The sequence below is a fragment of the Elgaria multicarinata genome, chromosome 1 (assembly GCF_023053635.1).
Source record: "Elgaria multicarinata webbii isolate HBS135686 ecotype San Diego chromosome 1, rElgMul1.1.pri, whole genome shotgun sequence".
Lineage (NCBI taxonomy): Eukaryota > Metazoa > Chordata > Lepidosauria > Squamata > Anguidae > Elgaria > Elgaria multicarinata.
Window position 1 is genome coordinate 82,111,311 of NC_086171.1, and position 26,032 is coordinate 82,137,342.

General features: G+C 41.4%; 1 protein-coding gene across 1 annotated transcript; it reads right to left on the reverse strand.

Moving 5' to 3' along the window:
• Positions 1 to 2,290: 2,290 nt before the first annotated feature.
• Positions 2,291 to 25,037, reverse strand: TRIP13 (thyroid hormone receptor interactor 13). Its single transcript, XM_063116412.1, has 13 exons — positions 24,940 to 25,037; positions 23,981 to 24,146; positions 23,669 to 23,798; positions 22,044 to 22,099; positions 15,720 to 15,810; positions 14,751 to 14,823; positions 12,988 to 13,051; positions 10,708 to 10,794; positions 10,277 to 10,383; positions 9,988 to 10,141; positions 6,195 to 6,307; positions 3,882 to 3,951; positions 2,291 to 2,518 (listed from the first exon to the last, which is right to left on the reverse strand). Exons 1-13 carry the CDS (start codon positions 25,029 to 25,031, stop codon positions 2,423 to 2,425), a joined length of 1,299 nt encoding a protein of 432 aa, XP_062972482.1. The 5' UTR covers positions 25,032 to 25,037; the 3' UTR covers positions 2,291 to 2,422.
• Positions 25,038 to 26,032: the final 995 nt, after the last annotated feature.

A 26,032-nucleotide genomic window follows, 5' to 3' on the forward strand; every position in this document is an offset into this window, starting at 1 on the left:
TTATTATTATTATTATTATTAGCAGTAGACTGGATTTTACCTGTGACCTGCCCTTGTTTAGGTTATCTATGGTGCTGCTCCAAATTCTTGGGCTCAGTATTTTAGGCAAACTTGTATCAAATAAATAAATGAAGTGCTTTCTTGGAGTTCTCTGCAAAGCAACATATACTCAGAAAGTTCAAACATTAGAGCTGCAAAAATACCAGGAAAATCCAAGTAAAGAATTACTCAAGTAACTTGAAAGACCTAGTTGGAGAAAAGAGAGAGGGAATGTATTTTTAGTAACTTCCAGTGGGTGTGGTTCTCACAGTAAGCAACCCAAGGAACCTTTGCTACAATATCCCAAGCAACACAACAGCCATGTTTGGATGACACCATAGTCAACCCTGTGTTAATAGTCCACTCCATGGATGACTATTAGCATGTCACTGAGGGGGGAGGAAGACACAAGAGAGCCGCTGCTGAGCATTCTCTACCACATACGCTTTCCCCATTGGTGGGTATGGAGCGTGCAAGGGAGGATACTGTCAGAAGACCTCTTCTGTCAGCATCCTCCCTCATGCTCCCCATACCCACCAATGGCGAACAGAAGGCGTGGCAGAGACGGTGTCCCCAATCCCCAACACTTTGTGGAGAATGATGGTGGGGCGCAGGACACTCTCGGCGGGATATCTCCCGCGGTTTGACATTACATGGTGCACGGCCCGAGAAGCACGTGGGGAGCTGCTGATCATGGCGTGATTGGCAGCTCCTCACGCACATGACGGGACGGGAGTAGTCCCCATGCCTATAGAGCCCCGCTGAGCAAGAGCAGCAGGGGTTTCTGCCACTCTTGCCTCACGACTCTGTAGGCATGTCAAATAGTCCACAGAGCCCGACACACAACACAATAATCAACGGTTATGCAGATAGTCAATTCTGCACACTGTTGTTTATTTGCATTGGTTACAACTGTGGCGTGGAAAAGGCTCGAGAGACAACACAATAGTCAATGGTTGACTATTTAAGCAACGAGGGACTATTTAAGCAACCGTTGATTATTGTGTCCTCTGAATCCAGTCAGTAAAACACTAACTAACCTATTCTATACATTGCTGGAGTAAGGATCTCTCAAGACAGGATCCCAGCCAGGGTTCAAGAACGCACCAGCTCACAACAGGACACACGAAAATGGGAGTCATCTTAAGTCATTTTCCTGCACTGGTGTTGTCTTTCAAACCCTGGCAATTCAGGCCAGATCTCAGGCAGCCAATCCAGGGCCACTGAATGTGGTTTCTCCAACTCTGAGGGAGTTGTATTTTCTCACCAAAGCCCAGCTGTAAGCATTCATCCCAATTAGGAGAGCCTAGCCATGGCCCTGAGCCTGGCAGCTGCGAGATAGCACATTTCACAGCTGGTTACATCACTCCGTGCCAACTGGGCATAGTCCGATCTCTGAGGCAACCAGAGGGGAAACAGGTAACTGCCTGCTGTTCTTGAGAGGAGCGTGGGTTTCTCTGAATTCCCCTGGACCCAGATCTCTTTCAGTCACCATTATACAATAACATTCTGGGAGAAAAGTCTAGCCTTCTTGCACCAGAAACTTCTGGTCTCTGAGAGGCTGACATGTAATTGTTAAGGGGGGAGTTCTCTTTAGGCAATGCTGGAATGGCCAAAAGCATTGGAGCTGTACTGAGTGACTTTACAAGGTACATGTGGGACTGTAGCCCCATCAGTGTGTCTCAGGAAGACTCCAAAGTTCATTTTACCAACATGGGGAAGGCGTACCTCCTAATTATTCCACTCTCTCAAATAAAACCAACAAAAGTCACGGACTCTCAAGAAAATGTACTAGCCCTCCTGTCCTCACATACTTCTATTAATTATTTGTAGTACATTGGATGGCATGAGGTGTAGTGGAGAATGTTTTCTCTTTTGCGTTTACGGAAACTTATTTCCCTCATTGCCCAAGGGTGATTTTTGCTCACCACATGCGAAGTGGTTATTTGAGTCTCACATAGGAGAATGATAATCAGCATGTTTATTTTCCGTAGTAGTTCTTACTGGGTAGAGAAAAAATATTGACTGAGCGTTATTTAGTTCAGAGAAAGAACACAAAGGATCACATCACAGGTATACAAAGTGTACATGTTTAATACAACTCTCCAAAGTTATTATGAACAGTGACCCCCCAAAAATGTAATTTTAACCATTAAAAAAGCGCAGCATTTTAATGACCCAAATAAAACAATTTAAGCATAAAGTACTTTACGCTTAAATTACACTTGCAGTGCACTCACTTGAGAAACAGACATTACCCGAACTGTACTTTTAGTCAAGAACTCATTGGTCCTTAATCAGTCCCAATGGTCATGCAGAAAGACAACATAACAATGAGACTAAAATATATATAATACAGCATTACTGAGGAGGAATGAATATGTCAAACACAATCTGAAAGTTTTGCCCTTTCTTCAAATTGCTTGTCCACCACAAGTGATAGAGCTTGAAGGAAAGCTGTCATTGTAACGTTGGTTGACTAGAAGGAAAGATAAGAAGCAGGGTAAGTAAATCTAATCTATTATATTTAAAAAGATGGATGTCTGAACCCACAATGTCAGTATTTTACAAGTATCAGTATTATACTGATCTTGTGGAACCAGACTAATCCAGCCCATGGAAGTTCCACATCTGGTCCATACAGCCATCTTGGGATCCTCCAAGGAATGGGGCCTGGCCTCCAAGGGCCCCCTCCCCAGAATTTCTGCTGTTTTCCAAGATCAGAGATAATAGCAGGGATGTGAGTGGGCTGCAGTGGACTAATTATTATTATTATTATTATTATTATTATTATTATTATTATTATTTTATTTATATAGCACCATCAGTGTACATGGTGCTGTACAGAGTAAAACAATAAAATAGCAAGACCCTGCCGCATAGGCTTACATTCTAATAGAATCATAATAAAACAATAAGAAGGGGAAGAGAATGCACCAAACAGGCACAGGGTAGAGTAAAACTAACAGTATAAAAGATCAAAATCAAGTTTTAAAAGCTTTAGAAAAAAGAAAAGTTTTTAGCTGAGCTTTAAAAACTGCGATTGAACTAGTAGTTTGCAAATGTTCTGGAAGAGCGTTCCAGGCGTAAGGGGCAGCAGAGGAAATGGTCAAAGCTGAGCAAGGGAAGTGGAGACCCTTGAGCAGGTAAGAAACATGGCATCAGAGGAGCGAAGAGCACGAGCGGGGCAATAGTGTGAGATGAGAGAGGAAAGATAGGACTAGGATGTGCAGCTGCTCTCCCTGGCACTGGCCAAGTGGCTTCATGTGGTACACACTGCTCCATGGGGACAATGTACAAAGCCAGGGATTTGGACGACACTGGAAGGAGTGGCAGGTCCTCGCTGCAGTGTCGGAGTCCCTTTCTCCATGCTGGGGGAGGCCCAGAACTCCGTGGCTCTCTTAGCACAGAAAAAGGCAAAATGGGCAGAGTGGGGCAATGACATCAGTACCTGTGGCCCCCACACCTACTGATGTCATCCTGCCCATGGAGGGGCTGGTTGGTGGCAATTCGCCTTTCCCCAATACAGTTCTGCATTCCTGCACCAGGTAAATGTGTAAATTCCATTAAAACAGCAAAAGCTCCAGGGGCAATATCTGCGTCAGTGAACAGTTCCCCAAACCTGACCATATGCAGAAACCGGAATTCAGTCTACAAAGAGTAGATGTTGCATATTTGAGGCCTTGTTTAGGCATCCTCCTGGCTGCTGGTGCTGAAGTTAAACCTGTGCAAGTTGCTGATAGCAACCAGGTCCAAAGGGGCCATGAAACTCACTCCATCCATCCATCCATCCCCCACCCACACTACAGTGGCAGGAGATGGACCGAACAGCATAAACTTACTTGAATGTAAAGTGCATGGGCTAGAAAAGGAAGTTTCCTTAAGACACGGCCACTAAGTCCTTCACTTTTCCTATATTAAAGCAGAAACATATAAGACATTAGACTCACTTTCACAAATACAAACATAGCTCAGAGGCTGGCAACAAGAGAGAGGGCCTTCTCTGTGGTGCCCCCCCCAACTGTGGAACAATCTCCCTGACGAGGCCCGCCCGGCGCCAACATTGTTATCTTTTCGGCACCAGGTCAAGACTTTTCTTCTTCTCCCATGCATTTAGTAATATGTGATGACTCTGGATCTGTTTTGTTTTAGGCTCATCTTTTTTTAAAAAAAGTTGGTATAGCACTTTCAAAATGTATGTGTATATTGTATGTCTTTGTGGTTTTTAATTTTTGCATATTGTTTTTAAGTGTCTTAATCTTATGCAAACTGCCCAGAGAGCTTCGACTATTGGGCAGTATACAAATGCAATAAATAATAATAATAAATAATAAGAAACGTTGAGTTATTTGTCAAAACATTACTTTCATTTCTACAACACATTTTATTCCGTCGCAGCCAGCTATGGAATTGTGGTCATCAGAAGAACTCTCCCTTAGACTTTGTTCTCGCAAGCACTAGATAAGCCTGTTTTTAGACTGTACTACTTTAGACTGTAGGTGAGAACTTGTGTGAATCAAAATGTCCTGCATGCTGAAAAGGTATCAGGGAGAAGGGTTGTAAGCCTTGTCCAGAAATAGGTTTGCCTCTTCTACAGAATATTTGCATTCTCTTTAAGTATATTTGTATATTCTTCATGACAAATGATTTACTAAACCCCCACCTTCCTCTGTAGTCGTTATCCTTGCAACGACTAGTTTGTAGCAGAAGAAACATTTCCCAGCGTAAAAGTGGCAATTTTTATCATTCTTCTACAATGTTCCTCAAACACAGAGCAAGGATTTCACATTCCCTTAGAAAACAATTCTCTCTCTCTCTCTCCATATACATATATAACTATAGTTATACTAAACAGGTCCATAGAGGCTACTAACCCATCTTATATAAGAATACAGTAGTGTAAGGGTTATTACTCAAGATCTACCATATCGATTTTGCTCAGTTTTGTTTTAAACTGAAGTTTCAGTAGTGTAGACATGCAGAAAATTTTGAAAGTTCAAAGCTCGAGCTTTAATAGTAATTAATTTCTGCCACATCAAACAGGCAGGACAGCCCCTTCACCAGCCCTGCTTGGCCCATCAGTGTGGCACGAAGGCAAGCTGTGGTTAAGTTGTTGCCACCAGCAGGGAGAGTGAAGGGGGTGGAAGTGGCCAACAGGGGGCAGTGCCATGCCACATGTACATTTTGGAGGGGGGATTCATTATAAATTAGCATTATTCATGAGCCCCTCTGTGGTGAGGGGACTGAGGGGCAGGAAAGAAGCAGGACTACTAGCACCCAGTAACATGGGCTTTACACTACTACAAATTTAGTTGCCCATGTGTCAACATACCTAAGTTAGTCATTTGTAATATTCATGGCCTAAAAGAAGATAACCCATTCTTTATAAAGCTTTCCTTCCTGGTCACCTGGAGGTAATTCTTATTTGCCCCTAGTGACCAGGTGAATGGACATTTATGAGCCTTGACACAGAAACCTGAAGAACATCCAGAACATGAACAATCCAATCACCTAGGATGAAAAGAAGAAGGGATGGTATATAGCAGAGGTGAGAAGCTTATGGCACTCTAGATAATGTTGCACTCCCAACTTCCAACAACCATGGCCAATGGTCAGGGATGATGGAAGGTTCTACGTTCCCCATCCCTGGTATTTTGGTTTGATATCAAGTAGAAATATTGATCCAAGAAGGGGTATGCTAAAATAAAAACAAGACTACCAAATTTCGCTAGGTCATACATGCCTGGTTCCAACACAACACTTACACAGGATTAAAAAAATGCAAATATTCCCATTTTCAGTGCTTGAATAAATTTTAATAGTTGTCCTCTAGTTAAAAACACACATAAAAACTGAGATATTTGATTGCTCTACTAATATTAGAAACAATACTATTTGCTTATTATATTCCAAAACTCCAGGATAAACACTACCATGCACAACTCCATGAAAGACATAGTAGAACAGAATTTGTCACTTGGTCTGGGTTCTGAAAACACATGCATTTGATTTCATGGAAAAGCAACCAAGTACTTGATCATAGCCTTTGTTGTTCATAAACTTTTGTTTGTTTGGAAGCATTTTTTGGCTAAAGGGCAGGGTATAAGTGCCTTAAGTAAATAAATAAAACTATGAATGAAATCCAAAGATGTTACCTTGAAATTTCTTTTAAAATGAGACTCAATTTTGACACGTCGCTTTCTAAATAACCAATCATCTCTAGCTCACGGAGCGTCAGCAGCTGCTGTCGAGGATATATTATTTGGCACTTTGGGAAGAAAAGGTCTTATTTATAAGAAATGTATAAAGCTCAAACTGTAGTGCTACTGAAAAGCACTATACCGAAGGCATAGAATTGAAAGGGGCCTTGGAGGTCATCTAGTCCAATCCCTGCTCAATGCAGGAGGCAACTACAGCATCTCCAACAGCTTCTACTTAAATACCTTCAAGCAAAGGAGAGCTCGCCATCTCTTGAGGCAATCTATTCCCCTGTTTAACTGCTCTTACTATTAGGAAGTTTCACCTAATGTTTAACCAAAATCTGCTTTCCTGAAATTTCTACTCCTGCACACTGGAACATCAGAGAACAAGTCTGCTCCACCTTGTGCATGGAAGCTCTTCAGATATCTGAAGACTGCCATCATGTTTTCCTTCATCTTCTCTTCTCCAGTCTAAACATGCCAACTCTTTCAACCACTGCTCATAAGACTTGGTTTCCCAACCTCACACTATGCTGATCGCCCTCCTCAAGACACTCTCTCGTTTCTCAATGTACTTCTTAAAATGCGATGCCCAGAACTGTTATTATTATTATTATTATTTATTTATTTATTTATATAGCACCATCGATGTACATGGTGCTGTACAGATAACACAGTAAATAGCAAGACCCTGCCGCATAGGCTTACAATCTAATAAAGTTGTAGTAAACAATAAGAAGGGAAGGAGAATGCAAACAGGCACAGGGAAGTGTAAACAGGCACCGGGAAGGGTGAAGCTAACAGTATAGAGTCAGAACAAACTCAAAGTTTAAAAGCTATAGGGAAAAGAAAAGTTTTTAGCTGTGTTTTAAAAGCTGTGATTGAGTTGGTAGTTCTTAGGTGTTCTGGAAGAGCATTCCAGGCATGAGGGGCAGCAGAGGAAAATGGACGAAGCCGAGCAAGGGAAGTAGAGACCCTTGGGCAGGCAAGAAGCATGGCATCAGAGGAGCGAAGAGCACGAGCGGGGCAATAGTGTGAGATGAGAGAGGAGAGATAGGCAGGAGCTAGACCGTGAAAAGCTTTGAAGGTCAACAGGAGAAGTTTATATTGGATTCTGGAATGAATTGGGAGCCAATGAAGAGATTTCAGAAGCGGAGTGACATGGTCAGAGCGGCGGGCCAGGAAGATGATCTTAGCAGCAGAGTGGTGGACAGAGACCAGCGGACTGATGTGAGATGAGGGGAGGCCAGAGAGGAGGAGGTTGCAGTAGTCCAACCGAGAGATAACCAGTGCGTGAACGAGAGTCTTGGCAGAAGAGACAGACAAAAATGGTCGAATCCTGGCAATATTATACAGGAAGAAACGACAAGATTTAGCTACTGCCTCGATATGAGGAATAAAGGAGAGCGAGGAATCAAATATAAAGCCAAGGCTACGAGTTTCCTTGACCGGAGTAAGCGTGACATCGTTGACAGTAAGAGAGAATGAGAGATGAGGAGAAGGTTTAGGAGGAAAAACAAGCAGTTCAGTTTTTGCCATATTGAGTTTCAAACGGCGATGAAGCAGCCAGGCTGAGATATCTGAAAGACATGCTGAGATACGATCGTGGACATCAGGAGAAAGTTCCGGAGATGAGAGGTATAGTTGTGTGTCATCGGCATACAGGTGATATTGGAGGCCATGAGATTGAATAAGTTTACCCAAGGGCAGCATGTATAGAGAAACAGTTCTCCAGATGCAGCCTGACCAGCACAGAACAGAGCAGAACTACCATTTCCCATGACATGGTATGCTTCTGGTAATGCAGCCATTATTTTTTTAAGCAGCCTCATCACACTTTAAGCTCATGTTCACCTTGTGATCCACAAAGAGGCCTAGATCATTTCCACATGTACTGTTGCCAAGCCAGATCTATATTCTTGTAAGCCAAGTGTAAACATTCTTTACATGTAACGGTACTTGCCCTTCCCTTTCTGTTGGGATTATCTCTTTTGAACAGCGTATATCTTTCAGTTGCTATACTCCAAGCATGGGTCTCAACTGACCAAATTTCAATGATACCTAAGCAGATCATATTTACTTCCTCATACCAGGATTGCAAGTTCATTGTTTTACTCTGTACAGCACCATGTACATTGATGGTGCTACTTCGCAATTTCCCTACTGCATTTCCCTGTAACCCCTGCACTGTCCTGCTTCTCCCTTTGTCACACATGTTCTCGTTCAGTACTTAGCTCCAGGCTCTGGCCTCCCTTCCCCACAGGACTTAGTTCAAAGCCCTCTTAATCAGGTTTGTGAGGCTCTGGCCAACTGCATTCTTCCAAGTCCTCCTAACAGAAGTGGTAACAGACGCCATGGTCCAAGAAACCAGACATTTCCCAACACCACCATCTGCATGGCCAGCTGTTCACATCCAGTATGCTTTTTCAGCCAACACTCTGACCTTTGAGAGGAAGGAGCCATGAGAACATAACTTGCGCCCCCAAGCCCTTTACACTTCTACCCACAGCCTTGTGGATCTGTTCAAAATTTCTCCTGGCTGAATCATTTGTTCCTACGGGATCAGAAGGAGCAGATAGCAGCCAGTGGCTTGGGTGAGTCTCGGCAACCTCTCTGTTACATTTTGACTACATGCTCCCAGAACACAACACACCTCTTGAGATGGCAAGTCCAACACAGGGAGTCTTTGACCACCACGTGTCTCAACCTCCCATCCACAGGCACCTGGGTGTCTTCTTTAATGCTCCATGCAGAAGCAATTGGTGTTTCTTCGCCAGGTCAGCCTTCCTGAAGAACAGCCTGGTATTGGTTCTGTAGTCGTAACGATACAGAAATCTTCCAATTATTCTGGCCTGTATTATATTCTTCCAACTACCTGCTTAATGCCCATTGTTTTTCCCCTTCTCCTTAGAAGCCTCCTTCCTCTGGTGTCCTTTGATGCATCTTCTTCTCATCTAAAATATATTTCATCCTCCCTAATAAGCTGGACTATAGAAAAGCATGCCTTGAGTCCATTCACTTCCCCTTCCAGCAGATCATGTAGTTCATGCTATACTCAGGCAGGAAGACAAACATGGGAGATACACTGCAGGTCACTGCAACAGCTCCCTTGGTGTCAATGTTGCCCGAATCTCTAGATTCCTAGAAGGGGTGGATCTGGCCACACTGATACATGCCTCCATCCCCTCTCGGCTAGATTCCTGCAATGTGCTCTCTGCGGGACTGCACTTGAAGATTATTTGGGAAATGCAGCTAGTATGTGTCTTTAAGATGGAAATGATGGTAATTCTATATACACAATCTATGGTGTATTTTTCCCCGTTTTCACGACGTTCACAATATATATATATATATATATATATATATATATATATATGAGACCATATTACACCAGTCTTATATCAATTACACTGGTTTCCTATTTGTTTCTGGGCCCAATTTGAGCTGCTGGTGCTTACTTATAAAGCCCTAAACAACTTAGGGTCAAGGTATCTGAAAGTCTGATTTCTTCCATATGAACCTGTCCATAGGTTGAAATCGTCTTCTGAGGCTCTGTTGTATTTCCCACCATCAAAAGAGGTTTGGTTGAAAAGAATGTGGCCCAAGAAAAAATGAATACAGAAACTGACCTAGTAGGAATGAGGAAGAAGCTTGCGTAGACCTCTTTGTGGATACCACTCACGCCTTTAAGGCTATAATACAACAGGGATCATGAAAGCATCAGAGCTCAGATTGCTGTAGTGTTTACCTTCATCAGTTCTTCCAAGCAGGAAAGGTAGATTTTGAACACTGCTGTAGCAGAAGGAGGCCCAATGTATTGCTTGATATCTGCTCTGTCTACAAATGCCATGTCAATCTTCTCTGTGATATTTGATGTGGTCAAGATAACTACGTTAGGGTACCTTTAAACACACAAGGATTATATGTAACACAACAAGATTATACATGTTTAGGCATCAGAATGACTTTTTGTCCCCTCCTATAGTTTCTAGGCGATTGGCACTCTTTAACAAGGAATTATAATTATCGTTGGTTACCTTTTGATCTGATCAATTTGCGTCAATACTGCATTTACAACACGGATTGCATCAGAAGGCTCAGTGCCTGCCCGAAAAGCGCTACGAGCTGCTGTGAGACTTTCCACCTGGAAAAAAACAAAAGAAAAGCATTGACTCTCACCCAGCTTATTTTTAGGCACGGTAAATGCAATAATTAGAGTCCTCCTCGCCCTGTTAAGTAATTTCCCATTGACAATCTCCCTCACCAAAACCAGATAATAACTGGAAAAAGGAAGTAGACTCCCCCAAAAAATCACATTAAAGTAATATGATTATCCTCTTGTCAACCAAAATTGCTCCTTCTGCTTGGCATCAACGTAGGCAATTGTGGACACTCTATTTCCAGACACAACCCACAAATGTATTGTAGTACAGCCAGTTTTAACATGTAAATGATGCTACAGTCATACCTCATCAATCAGAACAAATACAAGGGCATCTTTGTCATCGATTAACTCTTGGATCTTCTGGAACATTTTTGTAACTAGTTTGCCGCTCTAGGGGAAAAAATGAATGCATGTAAATGGATACGTTCCTTTCTTCCCTCCCATGATTATCAGCCTTGTAATTTAGCACTTGCTTGTTCACCTCTGGTGAGTAACTGTTACCTCAAGACAATGAAGAATGTGCATTTGCTGCTGCCACAAATGAAACTCTGGCAACAAAGGGTAGAACTACACATGCAAAACTGCATAGATAATGGTTCCCTCCCTCCACCAGAAAAGGAGGTGCAAAGTTTCAGGGAGGGCACAGGACGCTAAGGCAGGTGGAGCCTTCCTTCTCCTAACAGTGTTGTGTGCTGTAGCTGCTCAAGTGTCCCCAAGGAGTTAAAACTGAGTTCTTAGGCTAATCTACAAAGCTTTATTGCAAACAATTAACACTTCTGTAACACAAACTAGGCACTTTTTTGGGAAACCCCCCCCCCAGGCAACGCTATGCAAACGAAGCAGAACAATTGGCAGTTCAAAGGAAAGAAAAGGCTTTTCAAATGTCCCAAGTTTCAAGGTGGAGGAGGGAGCGTAGACACCTTCTCACACAATCTCTCCGACTGTCTCTTTCCTGGTAATCTCACTGAATGTTTTAACTTCTTGTGATTCTTAGCATCTAGTAATTTTTTGGAATGTTCACCCCCGGAAGTTGACTCTCTATCTCCTGAGAGCATAGGATCTGGCCTTGAGGAGACACTCTGGGAGGGGCGCATTCGCAGCTGGAGGCTCTCCCTTGTGAACTTCCTCCCACACTGGCTCGGCATCTTCTGAATCACAACCTGCATCACTTGCTCCTAACACTGGAGCCGTAGGGGCATACATGACATCCAGCCTTTGAGAGTTGAATACTCCCTGGCAGAGGATCCTCACTGATCCACACTGGATTTGGGGCTATGACAGTATCCCCAAAGTCCCCACCTATCCTCAACCTGGTTTGGAAAGAATGACCATTTTAGTTCATAGGAAAGCTTAGGCAGAGTTGCTGTTTTGTTCTAATGTGAAATCCTGTTCTATTCCTCTTCTAATGCCAGTGTTAGATTAGGACCACAATCCACAGATCTTCGCATGCGAGAGGCTACAAGTATCGGTGCACACAAATGGCTATATGCTCACCTATAGAACAAATTGCAGGTCATGAGAGGGGCACATAAGGCGAAGGACAGTCAGATGAGGATCCCCAAGTTCAAACATTTTGTGAAATGCAACCATAGCTACTGTGGCTCTTTACAGCTAAAAGGGAGGAGGTGGTTGCTGTGAATGCACCTCCCTAAGTTATACAGTCTTGTTTTATACAGAGTTGTGTTATGGAAGGTTTATAAGTAGCTATACATCAGAACTGGTCCCAGGCAGGACAACCCGGCAGGGGAAAGTAATTGCTGTCCACAGCAGCGTATGGGAATTTTAAAAGGAAAGGAAAGAAGACAGAGCAATGGCACATAGACCAGGTGTGGACAATCATCTCAAGAATCAGTGGCCTGTAAATCTGAAGGTAATACATGCCGACATTTTGTCAGCTTTAGGTGTAGTGACACTTAACATCTGTATAGCACTTTCAAGGGTTCAAAGCCCTTCATATTTATTAACTAGTTGTAATCCTTACAACTGTACAGTAAGTCAGTAATATTATCTCCCATATTACAGCTGGGAGGACTGCGGCTGAGAGAACAGCTTGTCTAAGGCCACCTAAAGAGTTCACAGCTGAGGGGAGATTTGAACGGTGAGTTCCTGTCCAAGACTCAGGCTCTTAGCCACTACGTTTCAGGCCTACTATACAATGCAGGCCTGTCTTGGTTATTGAGCCAACAGGCAGAAGGCCAGAGAAGGGATGAGAGGGACCCTGTGATAAATGATGGCAAGTCATTCACTCTGATCATTAGGCCTCTACAATTACTCTACCAGCTTTTTCTAACTGTGCACTAGGGCACGAAGTAGCTCTAAGCTTGTACAATCTCAGTGATTCACATTATTTTTTTCAAAAGGGGCGTACTGTAAATTACTATTTTCCCTGCATTACAGGTACACGTCTATTGTGGATATGACAGTTAGCCGTTGCTGGAAAAGCTTTAAAAAATGTGATAAATCAGAAAGTATAGAAGTCCTAACAATTTGATATATACAGCATCCTTAAACTGCACATAGGTAAGAAACAACATTGTTGCATCACAAATGCTGAGCTGTTAAGAAAGTGACATAAGTACTTACCTCAGAAAACCACTTAGAGAAGAGGCTATGACTATTTATCTCTATCAACTGTCCATAGCGGTACCTAAAATTTCAATTAACTCAATTAAAAGGAGGAATTATTATTATTATTATTATTATTATTGATGATGATGCTCATAGATCAATGTTAAAAAGAATAGATCAATGTTAAAAAACCATTGTTAAAAAATGTTAAAAAGAATAGATCAATGTACTGTCCTGTAGAGTGTTAGACCGATTGACGCCTTAATGGTCTTTTCCTGATAATCTTAGCATTACAGATTGTGGAACATGATTTCACACAGCATGATCCAACAAAAGTTGAGTACTTTGGGATTTTTTTAAAAAAAAACACATTGATTTTATATAGATATAACAGAAACAAACAGGAAATGTTTAACAAACATATAATTGCACATTGAATATACATTTCAGAAAGTTAAGAGATAAACTGCGATACTATCACTATGCGATAATTATGAATTCAAAGATATGTCATGAAGCAAACTTATTCCTTAATTATGTTAGGCTGCAATCCTACACATATATAGACCGAAATGTCATATCATTCCCAGCATTTCCCAGTCACCATGCTGGGAGTCGTAGGACTTTTGTAGGACTCCCGCTAAAACCAACAGGGCTCAACTTTGGCTTGATTGTGACCACATTTTTTCCAATTTCACTTATCTGAAATAACTATATTAAAGTTTTTTAAAAAGGTTCAGTGTCAGAGTTATTGCAGTTATTATGGGCCATAATCATTTAAGTGTTCTTTCTCATTTACGAGCATAGTGCTGCTCTTAATTTCTTCCATACATGAGTTCAGATTGCTTCTGTGTGGGGAAGGGGTTGCATGTACAGCAGGGAGAGATAAGAACATAAAAAGAGCCCTGCTGGATCAGACCAAGGATTCATCTAGTCCAGCACTCTGTTCACACAATAGCCAACCAGCTGTCAACCAGGGACCCACAAGTAGGACATGGTGCAACAGCACACTCCCAACCATGTTCCCCAGCAATTGGCGTACATAGGCTTACTGCCTCTGATACTGGAGGTAGCACATAGCCATCAGGACTACTAGCCTTCTCCTCTAGAAATTTATCCAAACCCCTTTTAAAGCTGCCCAAATTGGTGGCCATCACTACATCTTGTAGTAGTGAATTCCATAGTTTAACTATGCGCCGTGTGAAGTACTTCCATTGAAATCTGTGCTGAACCTACCACCAGTCAGCTTCATGGGATGACCCCATTGGGTTCTAGTATTTTGAGAGGGAGAAAAATGTCTCTCTATCCACATTCTCCACACCATGCATAATTTTGTACACCTCTATCATGTCTCCTCTTACCCTCATTTTTCCAAGCTAAACAATCCCTGCTGTTGTAACCTTCCCTCATATAGTTGCTCCAGCCCCTTGAACATTTTAGTTTTCTGCACTTTTTCCAGCTATACTCTCTCTCTCTCTCTCTCTCTCTCTCTATATATATATATATATATATATGTGTGTGTGTGTGTGTGTGTGTGGTGACCAGAACTGTACACAGTATTCTAAGTGTGGTTGCACCATAGTTTCGTATAAAGGCAATATGATACGGGTGGAGGATGTCCAAGGAACTGGGAAATTGTCCTCTGCAAGCCGCATTTAAATGAATGGGAGCCGCACAGCACAGTAATATTGTGCCTTTGCAAAGCAGAGATGAAACGCTGATTTTTAGACTAGGCACTCTTTCACTTTTTAATATATGAAAACATGAATCTGAATTACCTATTTGAAAGTCTGATAGACAGCTTCTGAGCCAGTGCTTTACACAGAGATGTTTTACCAGTTCCAGGGGGACCTGCAATCGAAGTACAGAACACATGAACTATTCAATAATTAAGGGCACAATCCTATGCATGTTTACAAGGGGAAAGGCCTACAACTCCCAGCCTGGTTTCCCCCCCCCCCTTTTTCTTTCTTTAAATTAGGCATAACATCCAGCATGTTTCCTGCCCCAACAACACCACGGCGCTTGCTACTACGTTGTGGTTGCTCTCATAATGCTGTCAAGTTATACAACATAGCGCTGGGTACTAAAACAGAGATTCCAGCAACAGAAGTCCAGCTCACAACCTCCCGCTCTGCACAGAGAGCCTTCCAGGAAAGAAAAATACTCACAGACACAAGATTTTTTCAGCAAAGAGTTTTACTGAGGTTTTCAGCATAAATCATACGTTCCAGTACAAAACTCTTCCAGCAATAAATAGCAACGACAACCACATCCATCACCTCATCAAACATCTTATACAATTGTACAGATATACATTTCATCCAGAGTATGTTGGCACAGTTTCATCACTCAATTGTTCAATTAACCTTGACATTTACAGTCCAGCACTGATATGTAGCACCTGCGTGAAACTCTGTGCCAAAGCCCAGTTTTTCTTCCAGGGCTTAACCCTCTGTGGGTAAATTTTCCAGCCCTGACTCATAGTTCAGTCATATACCGAGCTGGTGTAATCTAGTGGCCATGGGCGTGATCTGTACTCTCTCTTAGCCTCAGTCCCCCTTCTGCAATATGTATATAATATTGACTTATCTTAGCATTGTCATAAGGATTGCCAAGATAATGTATGGGCAACACAATTAACATTAACAAGTGCGATATTAATGCTAAATATTATCTAGGACTTTAGTGCTAGTCATATCTCAAAACTTTCTACCCAAGTACTTAGTTAAAAAGATAACCCTTACCATGCAGTAGGACAACTCTGTTCCATGATATCAAGTTGCTGTCGACGTTTCTATCAGAGAATAGTAATGTTGTAATCACATAATCTAACAGCTAATTGGAAAAAGAGAAAGAGAGAGAAGCAAGAAAGGGATAAAAATTATAAATTCATATTGTAATTTAATTCTGCATATAATAGAATCAACCCAGGAACTTAGTCCTCTCTTTGTAGGTAAATAACTATCTCCATGATCAGTTTTCTCTCATTACAAAATGGAGGTAGACATTTTTAAAAAACAGTAACTCTGAAAGCTACTAGGAACAAGCCAAATTATTTCAAAGCATCCTGAATTTAAGAATAAAGTAGCCTAGCCATGAAGCTCTTAATGCCTATTATTTTTCCTGTCCTGCTGCTATAGTAGGATGACAAGAAATTCTCACTAGCAACACTCTTGATGTTTCTTACATGTTCTCAGGATTAAAGGGCACAGCATTCTGCTTGATCCTAAATTGACATGGGCCATGTGGAATTCTCTGTAACTTAAAGAAACCCAGAACAACAAAAATAAATATCTACAGGTCTGGAATTTGTCAGAAAGATCCTAGTACCTTCCATTTTTGGAATGGGGATGAAAACGTTCCCTCTCCCCCAGCTGATCTGCCTGGATCAGCTGAGGAATGGGTGGATGGGAAGTGTGAATGTCTGTTTGTTTAATGGCACAGCTACCGATGAGGGTGGAAGTGGAAACTTTTAGCTTAAAATTTTGTGAACTTCCCAGAGCGCTTCGGCTATTGGACAGTATAGAAATGCAATAAATAAATACATGAAAAAAATATTTTTCATACTTTGTTTTAGTATGGTGACCATATAAAAAGGAGGACTGGGCTCCTTTATCTTTAACAGTTGTATTGAAAAGGAAATTTCAGCAGGTGTCATTTATATATATGGCGAACTTGGTGAAATTCCCTCTTCATCACAATAGTTAAAGCTGCAGGTGCCCTGCCCTCTTTTAAATCTGGTCACTCTAGTATAGCTCCTGCAGCTTTAACTGTGGTGATGAAGAGGGAATTTCACCAGGTTCTCCATATATACAAATGACACCTTCTGAAATTCCCTTTTCTATGCAACTGTTAAAGATACAGGAGCCCTGTCCTCCATTTTTATTATTTATTTATTTATTTAATTTCATTTCCATACCGCCCAATAGCCGAAGCTCTCTGGGCGGTTCACAAAAATTAAAACCATGAAGAACATAATAAAACAACCAACAATTTAAAAACACAAATACAAAATACAATATAAAAAGCACGACCAGGATAAAACCACACAGCAAAAATTGATATAGGTTAAAATTTGAGATTAAAACAGCAGAGTTTAAATTTAAGTTAAATAGATGTTAAAATACTGAGAAAATAAAAAGGTCTTCAGCTGGTGACAAAAGGAAAACAATGTAGGCGCCAAGCAAACCTCTCTGGGGAGCTCGTTCCACAGCCAGGGTGCCACAGCAGAGAAGGCCCTCCTCCTAGTAGCCAGCTGCCTCACTTCCTTCAGCAGGGGCTCACGGAGAAGGACCCCTGTGAATGATCTTAAGGTCCTGGCAGGTACTTATGGTCCCCCTCAAATATGGACAATACTTTTCATATGGTCACCCTAGGTTTAGTCCTTCTAACTTACACACACACACTGATCGTATATACCCACACCCATGAGATAAATGGGGAGAGGGGAGAGTGGGGTGATTGGTGTACATGTTTGTGTAAATTGTGCACAAGAGAGTGAGCTGACAACAGCCAGTGCTGGCATCTAGGCCCAGAGGTTTCCTAGATGTCAATCCAGCCCTCAGGCTGAAAAAGTTTCCCAACCCTAATTTAAGTGTATACAAGGTATGCACACTGACCATTCACAACAGCAGTGATAACAGAATAATTCTAGCTTTGCAGTATCAATTAACATATGCAGCAGGAAAGGAAACTCTTGTCCTCCAAAGCAGAAAGTGGTGTAGAAGGAGCTGAAAGTTTCAGATAGATATAGCAGGGGTGGGGGAAGGGAGCAAGCTGCCAGGTAACAGAAAAAGAATGTAGACATTTATGGAATTCTTTCAGCCTGACTGTTCCTGCCAGAAGGATGCCCTTGAATCAAATGTTCCGATTATTGTCCCTTCATACAGCATCTGAGGCTCGGTCAAAACGTTAGCTATTGGGACTAGAATTTCACCTTCCTTACTCCTGTTCATTGCTGATCCTATAAGGCATGTTTACTTGCTTGTGTGATTGGGTCGAAACAAGCTATCTTGATCTTTCCAGTTTCTACTTCTCAATTGACCTGGAATAACCACCTCACTCCTGGGTGGTCTGACAACATTTCCCTTCACTTCAACTTCACACACCTCCATACAGTTGTTCATGGTATACAAAGGAAGCTGTCTTCCAAGCAAAGCAAAAAAGAAGAGCAATTTATAATAACGTGGTATTTCTTCAAGAAGTTAGTGCCGACTATAACACTGTGAGTGGTTTCCTTTGCCACTAGAAACTCACAAGGCAACTGCGACGTCATCAGAAAGAGAGATTTCGCATTGTTCCTTCTGTTTCCAAAAGAGTAAAATACAGCCCTGAGATTGTATGCTTGCATCCGTGGGAAAGAATATGATGTACTAAGTAAAAAGCAACAGACATACACAGACCCGCACGCACACACACACAGTTCTAGTTTAAGGTCGCTCGCATTGCTTGCTATGCATTCCTTAATAATGAGAACAGTAGAAAGAAAAAGGTTTTATCCAATGAGATAATGAATGTAACAGGTGACTTATGACTGTATGCACAAACTTTCTCTTGTAACCTAACATGCTACTAAAAGGACCAGTAGGGTGCTATGAATGTAATGACATTGACCAATGACAAATTGAATGCACTTCTTCTGATCAAAAGACTATAAATGTTTCAAGTATTTTTTTGATCGGGGTGCTCTGGTTTGATTTGATGCTGGAGTGCTCAATACTGCAGTATTGTTCTAATAAAACTTGGCTAAGTTGGATTCTCGACCCCTTGTGTGTTTGATTGGGATATACGTGCCGGGGCCAGGACCTGCAAACCCTAATTGAGGGACATCAGCTGTAGGCCTCGCACATTGAGGATTGCATTCCGCACTCCCAAAATGGAAAGCTTTGTTCCATTAGCCACTCTGACTGTGAGCTCACGGGGTTTGAGATGCCTGTCACTTTCAGTGGTCGCTTGTTCCCATAATTGACTATTCACAATTGATAGTTGTGCCCCTGAGTCCAGCAAAATTGGCATGGGACATCTGCCAACTTCCCTTCCAAATAATATCCCAGGCCTGCAGCCTCAGCAATTACCACTTCTTTGACTGGTCAGCAGTGAACAGTCCCCCGTCCACTGCTTTCCTTAGATTCCCTGATGTGGATGCGTCCTTTGAAGGGGGGATTCCCTTCGGAGATGGTTCAAGTTGCCACAATGCAGCATCTTTCACTTGCTTCCTGATGAGGTGGCCTCTCCCTTAACTTAGTCTGTGTACTCCATTTATTTTGAGTCTGAGGCTGCCTTTCCATAACCTTTTTAAGCAGGCCAAGTTCACTCCGAATGTCCTGTAAAGCCTCTGCAATCATTTGCATATCCATCAATTTATGAGAAACAGCCCCTGTCTCCTTGGCTACATGCACATGTACCCTAGTTTCAGCAGCCTGAAAATTCCTACTTTCTAATTTTCTAGCCATTTCCATTTCTGTGGCCAATTTAATGGCCTCATCCAGGTGCTGAGGTTTCCCCAATCAGAGTTGAAAGCGCATCTTTCCAGTAAAAGCATTGTTAATGAATTGATCTCTAGCCGACATATCCTGGACTTCTAAACTTGTTTCAGGAAAAGCTTTTGCGGCCAGCTCTCTGGGAGTAATTCCAAGTTAAGACAGTGATTCGGTAGATCTTTTATAATTAAAGAAAGCAGTGTGATCCCATTGTGCATATCCAGCTGGCTCAAGGGAAGTTTTCAATGCTTCAATTAGTTGTTTATAATCCTGTCATAAACCTTTGCTAAGCCCATGGTACACTCCCCTAACCCTTCCCCACCAGTAACAAATTTAGGAACTTTAACTTGGTATCTTCATCCCACCCATTTAACTCAGCTGCTGTTTCAAACTGCTTTAACCAAACACCCCATTCTTGATTTTCTCCACTGTATGGTGCAGGATTAAATATTGGCCTAGACAACCTAAGTGATGAATGCGTATCACCTCTTGCTTCTGAAAGTGTTGCTCGCTCCTCATCACTTATTTTGCTTAACAACAAATATGCTGCAGGAAAGATTAATCTAATTACAAGTACCCAGGATTCCCCTGGATCCCAGCCCTGCCACCATTGGATAACTCCAGTTTACATGAATTAGGTCGATGTGACAAAACGTCAGCATTATGGTGTTGTTTTCCCGCTTGGTGTACTATTTTCTTTTTCTTTTTTTTAATATATTTATTAAACTCTATTTAACAAAGCGGCTCAAAAAAGCTAAAATACATATAAAAACATACAAGTCAGACAGCATTTCTAATAAATACATAAACACGATTTCTGTAGATGCCGAACCGAGCTTGTTTCCTTCAATTTACTGTGGTCAGAGGAAGATTTGTTAAACCAGAGTTGGATGCCATATCTATTTTATAGTCAAACTATTTTATAGTCAAACTGGGACAACAGTTCTAGCCACATGGCCAACTGACCCTCAAGTTGCTGAAAATTATGCAACCACTGAAGAGAACTATGATCTGTGTGTAGTGAAGGTCACTACAGTGATGAAGGTCACTAAAGCCAATAATTCCTTCTAAGTAGTTGAATACTTGCATTCCACTTTATTTAAAGTTCAACTTGCAAAAGCAATCACCCTTTCTTTGCCATTTTCCACTTGTGACAAAACAGCTCCAAGGCTCCAGTCACTGGTGTCTGTATCCAACAGAAATGGCAGTTGTGGATCTGGATAAGCTAAAAAAGGAGCTGATATCAAATGCTGCTTTAGTTCTCGGAAAGCCTTCTGACACTCCTCCTTCCAGAGAAATTTGACTTATTTGACATTGTATGCAAAGGACTCGCAATAGTAGCAAATCCAACCACAAACCTGCGATAATAATAAGAGCCCAGGAAACTACGTAGTTCTGTCAAATTTTGAGGTATTGGCCAATCTTGTACAGCCTCTATTTTTTCAGGATCTGGACCCACTCCATCTGTGGAAATTACGTGACCCAAATACTTCACTTTTTTACATAAAAGTTGGAGTTTGGTTTGCTTAACTTTCAAATCCACTCTTGCTGATTATCTCGTCTCAGTGAGGACATCATGTTAACATGCCTGATAGGATCAGCAATGAACAGGAGTAAGGAAGGTGAAATTCTAGTCCCAATAGCTAACGTTATGACAGAGCCTCAGATGCTGTATGAGGGGACAATAATTGGAACATTTGATTCAAGGACATTCCTCTGGCAGGAACAGTCAGGCTGAAAGAATTCCATAAATGTCTACATTCTTTTTCTGATACCTGGCAACTTGCTCCCTTCCCCCACCCCTGCTATATCTATCTGATACCTTCAACCCCTACCGTGGCGAAAGGAAAAAGGAGCCCCCTTCATTCCCCTCCAACACCTCTTCCACCTCCCAATTCAACCCCACTCCACCCCATTCAAACCACCAACTCGTCTTTCCCCTCCCTGTAATCCACTTGCCCCAATACCATAGGTCTCCACTTGTAGTTATACTATGCCACAAGCAGAGGACTTTTTGACTATCAGATGTTGGGGACATTACTTTAATGCACAGCTTGCTTCCAGAGGCATTAATCTGCCCCCTGTTAAAAGCAGGATTTTGAAATCCTTTTGTCTGATCCCAGAAAACAATTCTTGTAAGCACTGTTTCTGGAGAAAGGACTTCCTAGTAGTTAAATACTGTATTTCTTCGATTCTAAGACACACTTTTCCCCCCATATAAACATCTCTAAAAATGGGGTGCATCTTAGAATCGCGGGTGCATTTGCTATTTCTTAGAATCAAAGCTTTTTTTCTGTTGGTGGCACTGAAATTAGTGTGCGTCTTACAATCGATGGCGACTTAAAATCGAAGAAATACGGGTACCAGTTCTACTACGCCTCATTGCTTCATGGAGAAGAGATAATTCTACCAGAAGCTGGTATCACCCATTGTAAATTGCTTCTGAACCTGACAAGAGGTGCTTTATGGCCACTGTCGGTAGACAAAAGATTCAGTAAAAATTGATTATTTGTCTAGTAAATCATAGAGTCATATATATTTCTTATGGACAACTGTTCACATACTTGAGAAAAACTGGATTCAGCTTACATTTGATTTTATTTCAGCATCATAAATAAGGCTCTCCCACAAACCATGGAATTCAGCTGTAAAACACAACACTAAATACATTACTTCAAATATATAGCTATACAAATCAAACTATCATATTTAACTAATTACACCAATTTTGCTCTTAATTAAATAAATTAATAATGCAATCCTGTGCATACTTCCTTGGAAGTAAGTTCCACTGAACACAGTAGAACATACTTCTGAATAAACATGCATAAGATCCTTCGGTAAAATCTCTTATTTCAGTTATGAAGTTGTGAAGCATCTAAACCGTTATAAGTTTTGAATCAAGCTTATATATCAGCAAGGGAAAAGACTTAAGTTTGTGTTTCATGTAAAGAAAATAAATAAAAAACAAGAAATAACATGGCTCCCTAAGAAACCCAAAAGACTAGCAGATTTTTTTTGGCTGGGGGCAAGGGGGGACATTTCCTATACTGCTGATCAGCAAGAGCGCTCTCCGAATGGCTAACATACACTTAAAAGCAATAAAATAGCAACACTGTTGCCATAAAAACAAACAGAGCAGCCAGGTTAAAAAACAGGAGTCTAAAATCTTTAAGATCTAAAAATAAGAACTGGCAGTGGTGCTTTCTGATCAAGTAAAATCCTCGTTGACATGGTTCCCTTTGCTCACAGAATTCATGAGGCATGATCCAGCCACAACTAAAGTACCTTTTAAGCACCATGGATTTCAGCGTAAAAGATTAAAGCTCGTGCTTAACTTTCCCACTGGGACTTGGAAGCATGTAAGTTTCGTCATATTGTTAAAGTACAGCTCAAAAGCCACACCTTCTAGTGTATATTTTGTTGTCCTTGCAAGAATGTTCCTCATTTCAGAATGCCCTGGGCTGCATCCAATGGCACCGTTCCACCAGCGGGAGGGAATTGCTGGCGGAACAGATTTCTCCTTTCTCCCTGCACCCCCACCCCCCAAATCTGCTCCAGCTGCAGTGGGGAAGAGAGGACAGGGAACTCCCATTCCATGAGCAGATGTTCCACTGGGCATCCACTCATATCAGAGTTGAATCCAGCCCATTGTACTTTATTTCAGAACTGTGCACACAAGTTTGCTTTTCGATTTATTGCTTGTTCCCATCACACTTCTCACCTAACTGTGGGCTCATCTACACCAAGCAGGAAATTCCATTATGAAAGTTGTATGAAAGCGGTATATAAAAGGCAGGAGCCACACTACTGCGTTATAGTGATATTGAAGTGCACTGCAGGATCTATGCTACTGCTTTACAGTGGTAATGAAGTGCACTGACAACTGTTGGGGTCCATGTCACATCTACACCAAGCAGGATATAACACTATGAACGTGTTACGAAAGCAGTATATGGTATGCGTCATGGGTCCCAACAGTTGTCAGTGCACTTCAGTACCACCAGAAAGCAGTAGTATGGCTCCTGCCTTTTAAATACCACTTTCATAGTGGAATATCTGCTTGGTGTAGATGAGCCCTGTGTCTCTGCCCACACAAATAATCAAAACATCTTTCTAGTTCCTCTTAACAAATACATTCCAGATACCTTAATCCTATGTTGTTCTGAACTCTCCAGAGACAATCTTAAGCCATAAACTAAAAAGGAAATTACCTGTAGGCAAAACCCAGTGATTAGCTGCAACAATATCCTCATCCTCTACCTCCAGATTTTCAGCACTGGGCCCTTCTTCATTGAGATGAAAAATATGGATTGAAAGACTGCATTTACTCAAGCTAATAGGCTGCAATGGAGAGGAAAAACCAAGTTAGGCTACAATCCTATATATACATACACAGGAGTATGTCCTATTGAACCACTAGACACTACTTGTACATTTAATGATCTTGTTTAATAGTAACAAACTGATAACATGTTTTCTTAGAAAAGAGTTTTGAACAATGTAAAAATAAAAAAGGTTAATACCTGTCTTTCTTTCAGCTTTAGTTCTGTATCCACAATTGCAATAGATTCCACATTATTTGTTAAGAAACAATCATCAAACTCAGTCCACTTGTAATCACCGAAAACAACGTTATGCCTATTTAGTAGCTTTAAGACGTTCAATCTGATATCTTCTTTCTTTGCAGTGCTGATAAAGGCAGAAAAAAAACATAGCTTCAGCCATAACCATTACAGCTAGGAAAGACCCAACACCATTAATTTCACCCACCTGTACCATGAGAACCCATCATCCTACCACCAGAGGCAGCCCCGGCCCCCAGAGTACATCCAGCAGATAACCCAAACAATCCTGACTATAGCATCCTTCAAGGGATCGAACAAGCTGTTCTTACCTGAAGTCCCTATGGAGGAAGGAATATAAACCTCAAATGGCTAAACCTGATGCTCACTGTGCAGAGGAAAGCAAATACATATCTTGTCAGCAACCCAACTGACCTCAGTGAAATTATACTTCTTAGCTACAAACAAGTCGATCAATTAGCCCGTATATTAGCATACTGACTCCCCTCCCCAAACAGAGAATGTCCTTAATCTTTAGAATGGGGGAGAGGCAAAGCCCAGTGGCAGAGTATAGATTATGCATATAAGTCCCTGGTTCAGTTCCGAGAATTTCCAACAACAACAAAAAGGATCTTGTAAAGGATTGGAAAGCTTTCTGATTGAGAAAGTGTTTGGGGCTCTGTGGACCAACAATCTGAATGAGGCAGCTAGCTTCACAGGCCTAATATGTCTAGCACATCCATTTTTAATAACTTCTTCTGGCAGTGGGAAGTGGGCAGAACCTCTCACATTATCTCTCATGGTCCATAGATGAGATCTACATCTGTCAGCTTTGGGAAACAATCATTTGTCCCCCTGCAGCAAATGGCATTCTGGTATGAGAGATAATAGAAAAGACATGCATAGGCCACAAAACCAACCTGTTTGATTTCTGGTGAACTTCTACATGTATCTGCAGGGATTCACAGCCATTTTGAAGAGCCAGTTTCAAATCACCTGCAGCTTCATCCATTTTATTGAAATCTAATCGTTAAACAAAAAAGAAGAGATAGCGGTTATATGTCTAGCATGTCTGGAACTGTCTTATTCTTTGAGAACTGTGAAAATATTTGTATGCTGTATTAGCCATTTTCCCGTTCTACCCTGGTTTCATTTCATTCTGACATATTTATCAGATATATCAGAGTAGATATGGCAAGGAACATATAGGCACAGGTGGTAGAACTGCAACATTTTGAGAAGCGTCATGATTTTAGGAGGTGTAATTCTGACATACAGAAGTACAACATACAAAAGAAATGTGATTGATGGCAGTTCTTGAAGTAGCTCCATGTAGCAATATGAAGCCTGACAGTATTGTTCTGAAGAGCTTAGGTTAGCCGTTAGCTCTCAGTTCAGGCCACATATTAAGAGGTCTTTTCCAACAATGATACAGATGTTGTTAACCTCAATATAGCACTTGTATTAAGATAACAATGTTCAAGTTTCTTGGTTGAGTTGTTAAAGAAATGATTCAAACTCTTTGTTAACTGTACAAACAAAAACCCTCCTCCCTCCTTGACAGAACTAGCATTATTAGTGCTCCTATATATTATCAGTGGGAAATGTGGGTTCAGAAAATCAATACAACAGGGAGCAAGTCAAGTTCAAATCTTCAGTTACTGCATTTGGGGTGCTGGGCCAAGTGAAGTGCCTTTACAGATCTGATCTTTGTAGTTTAACTCAGAAGCAAGTCACACTGAATTCAGTGAGATGTAGTCCCAGGATGGGAATCAAAATACATGTCAACCTAAAAAAAATGCTATGCATATCTACTCAGAAGCTCAATGGAGCTTAGCCCCTGTTCAGAATGCTTAGCATTGCAACTTTAGGGAAGCTTACAGCTGATATACAGCTGAAACAATATTCCTTATTGTGGAATAGTTTGAGATTTCTAGATTTATCTTGCAAATGGAGTAGGACTGATTTTTCAAGTTAGAACCATCTAACTAGTTCAGACCATAATCCTAAATT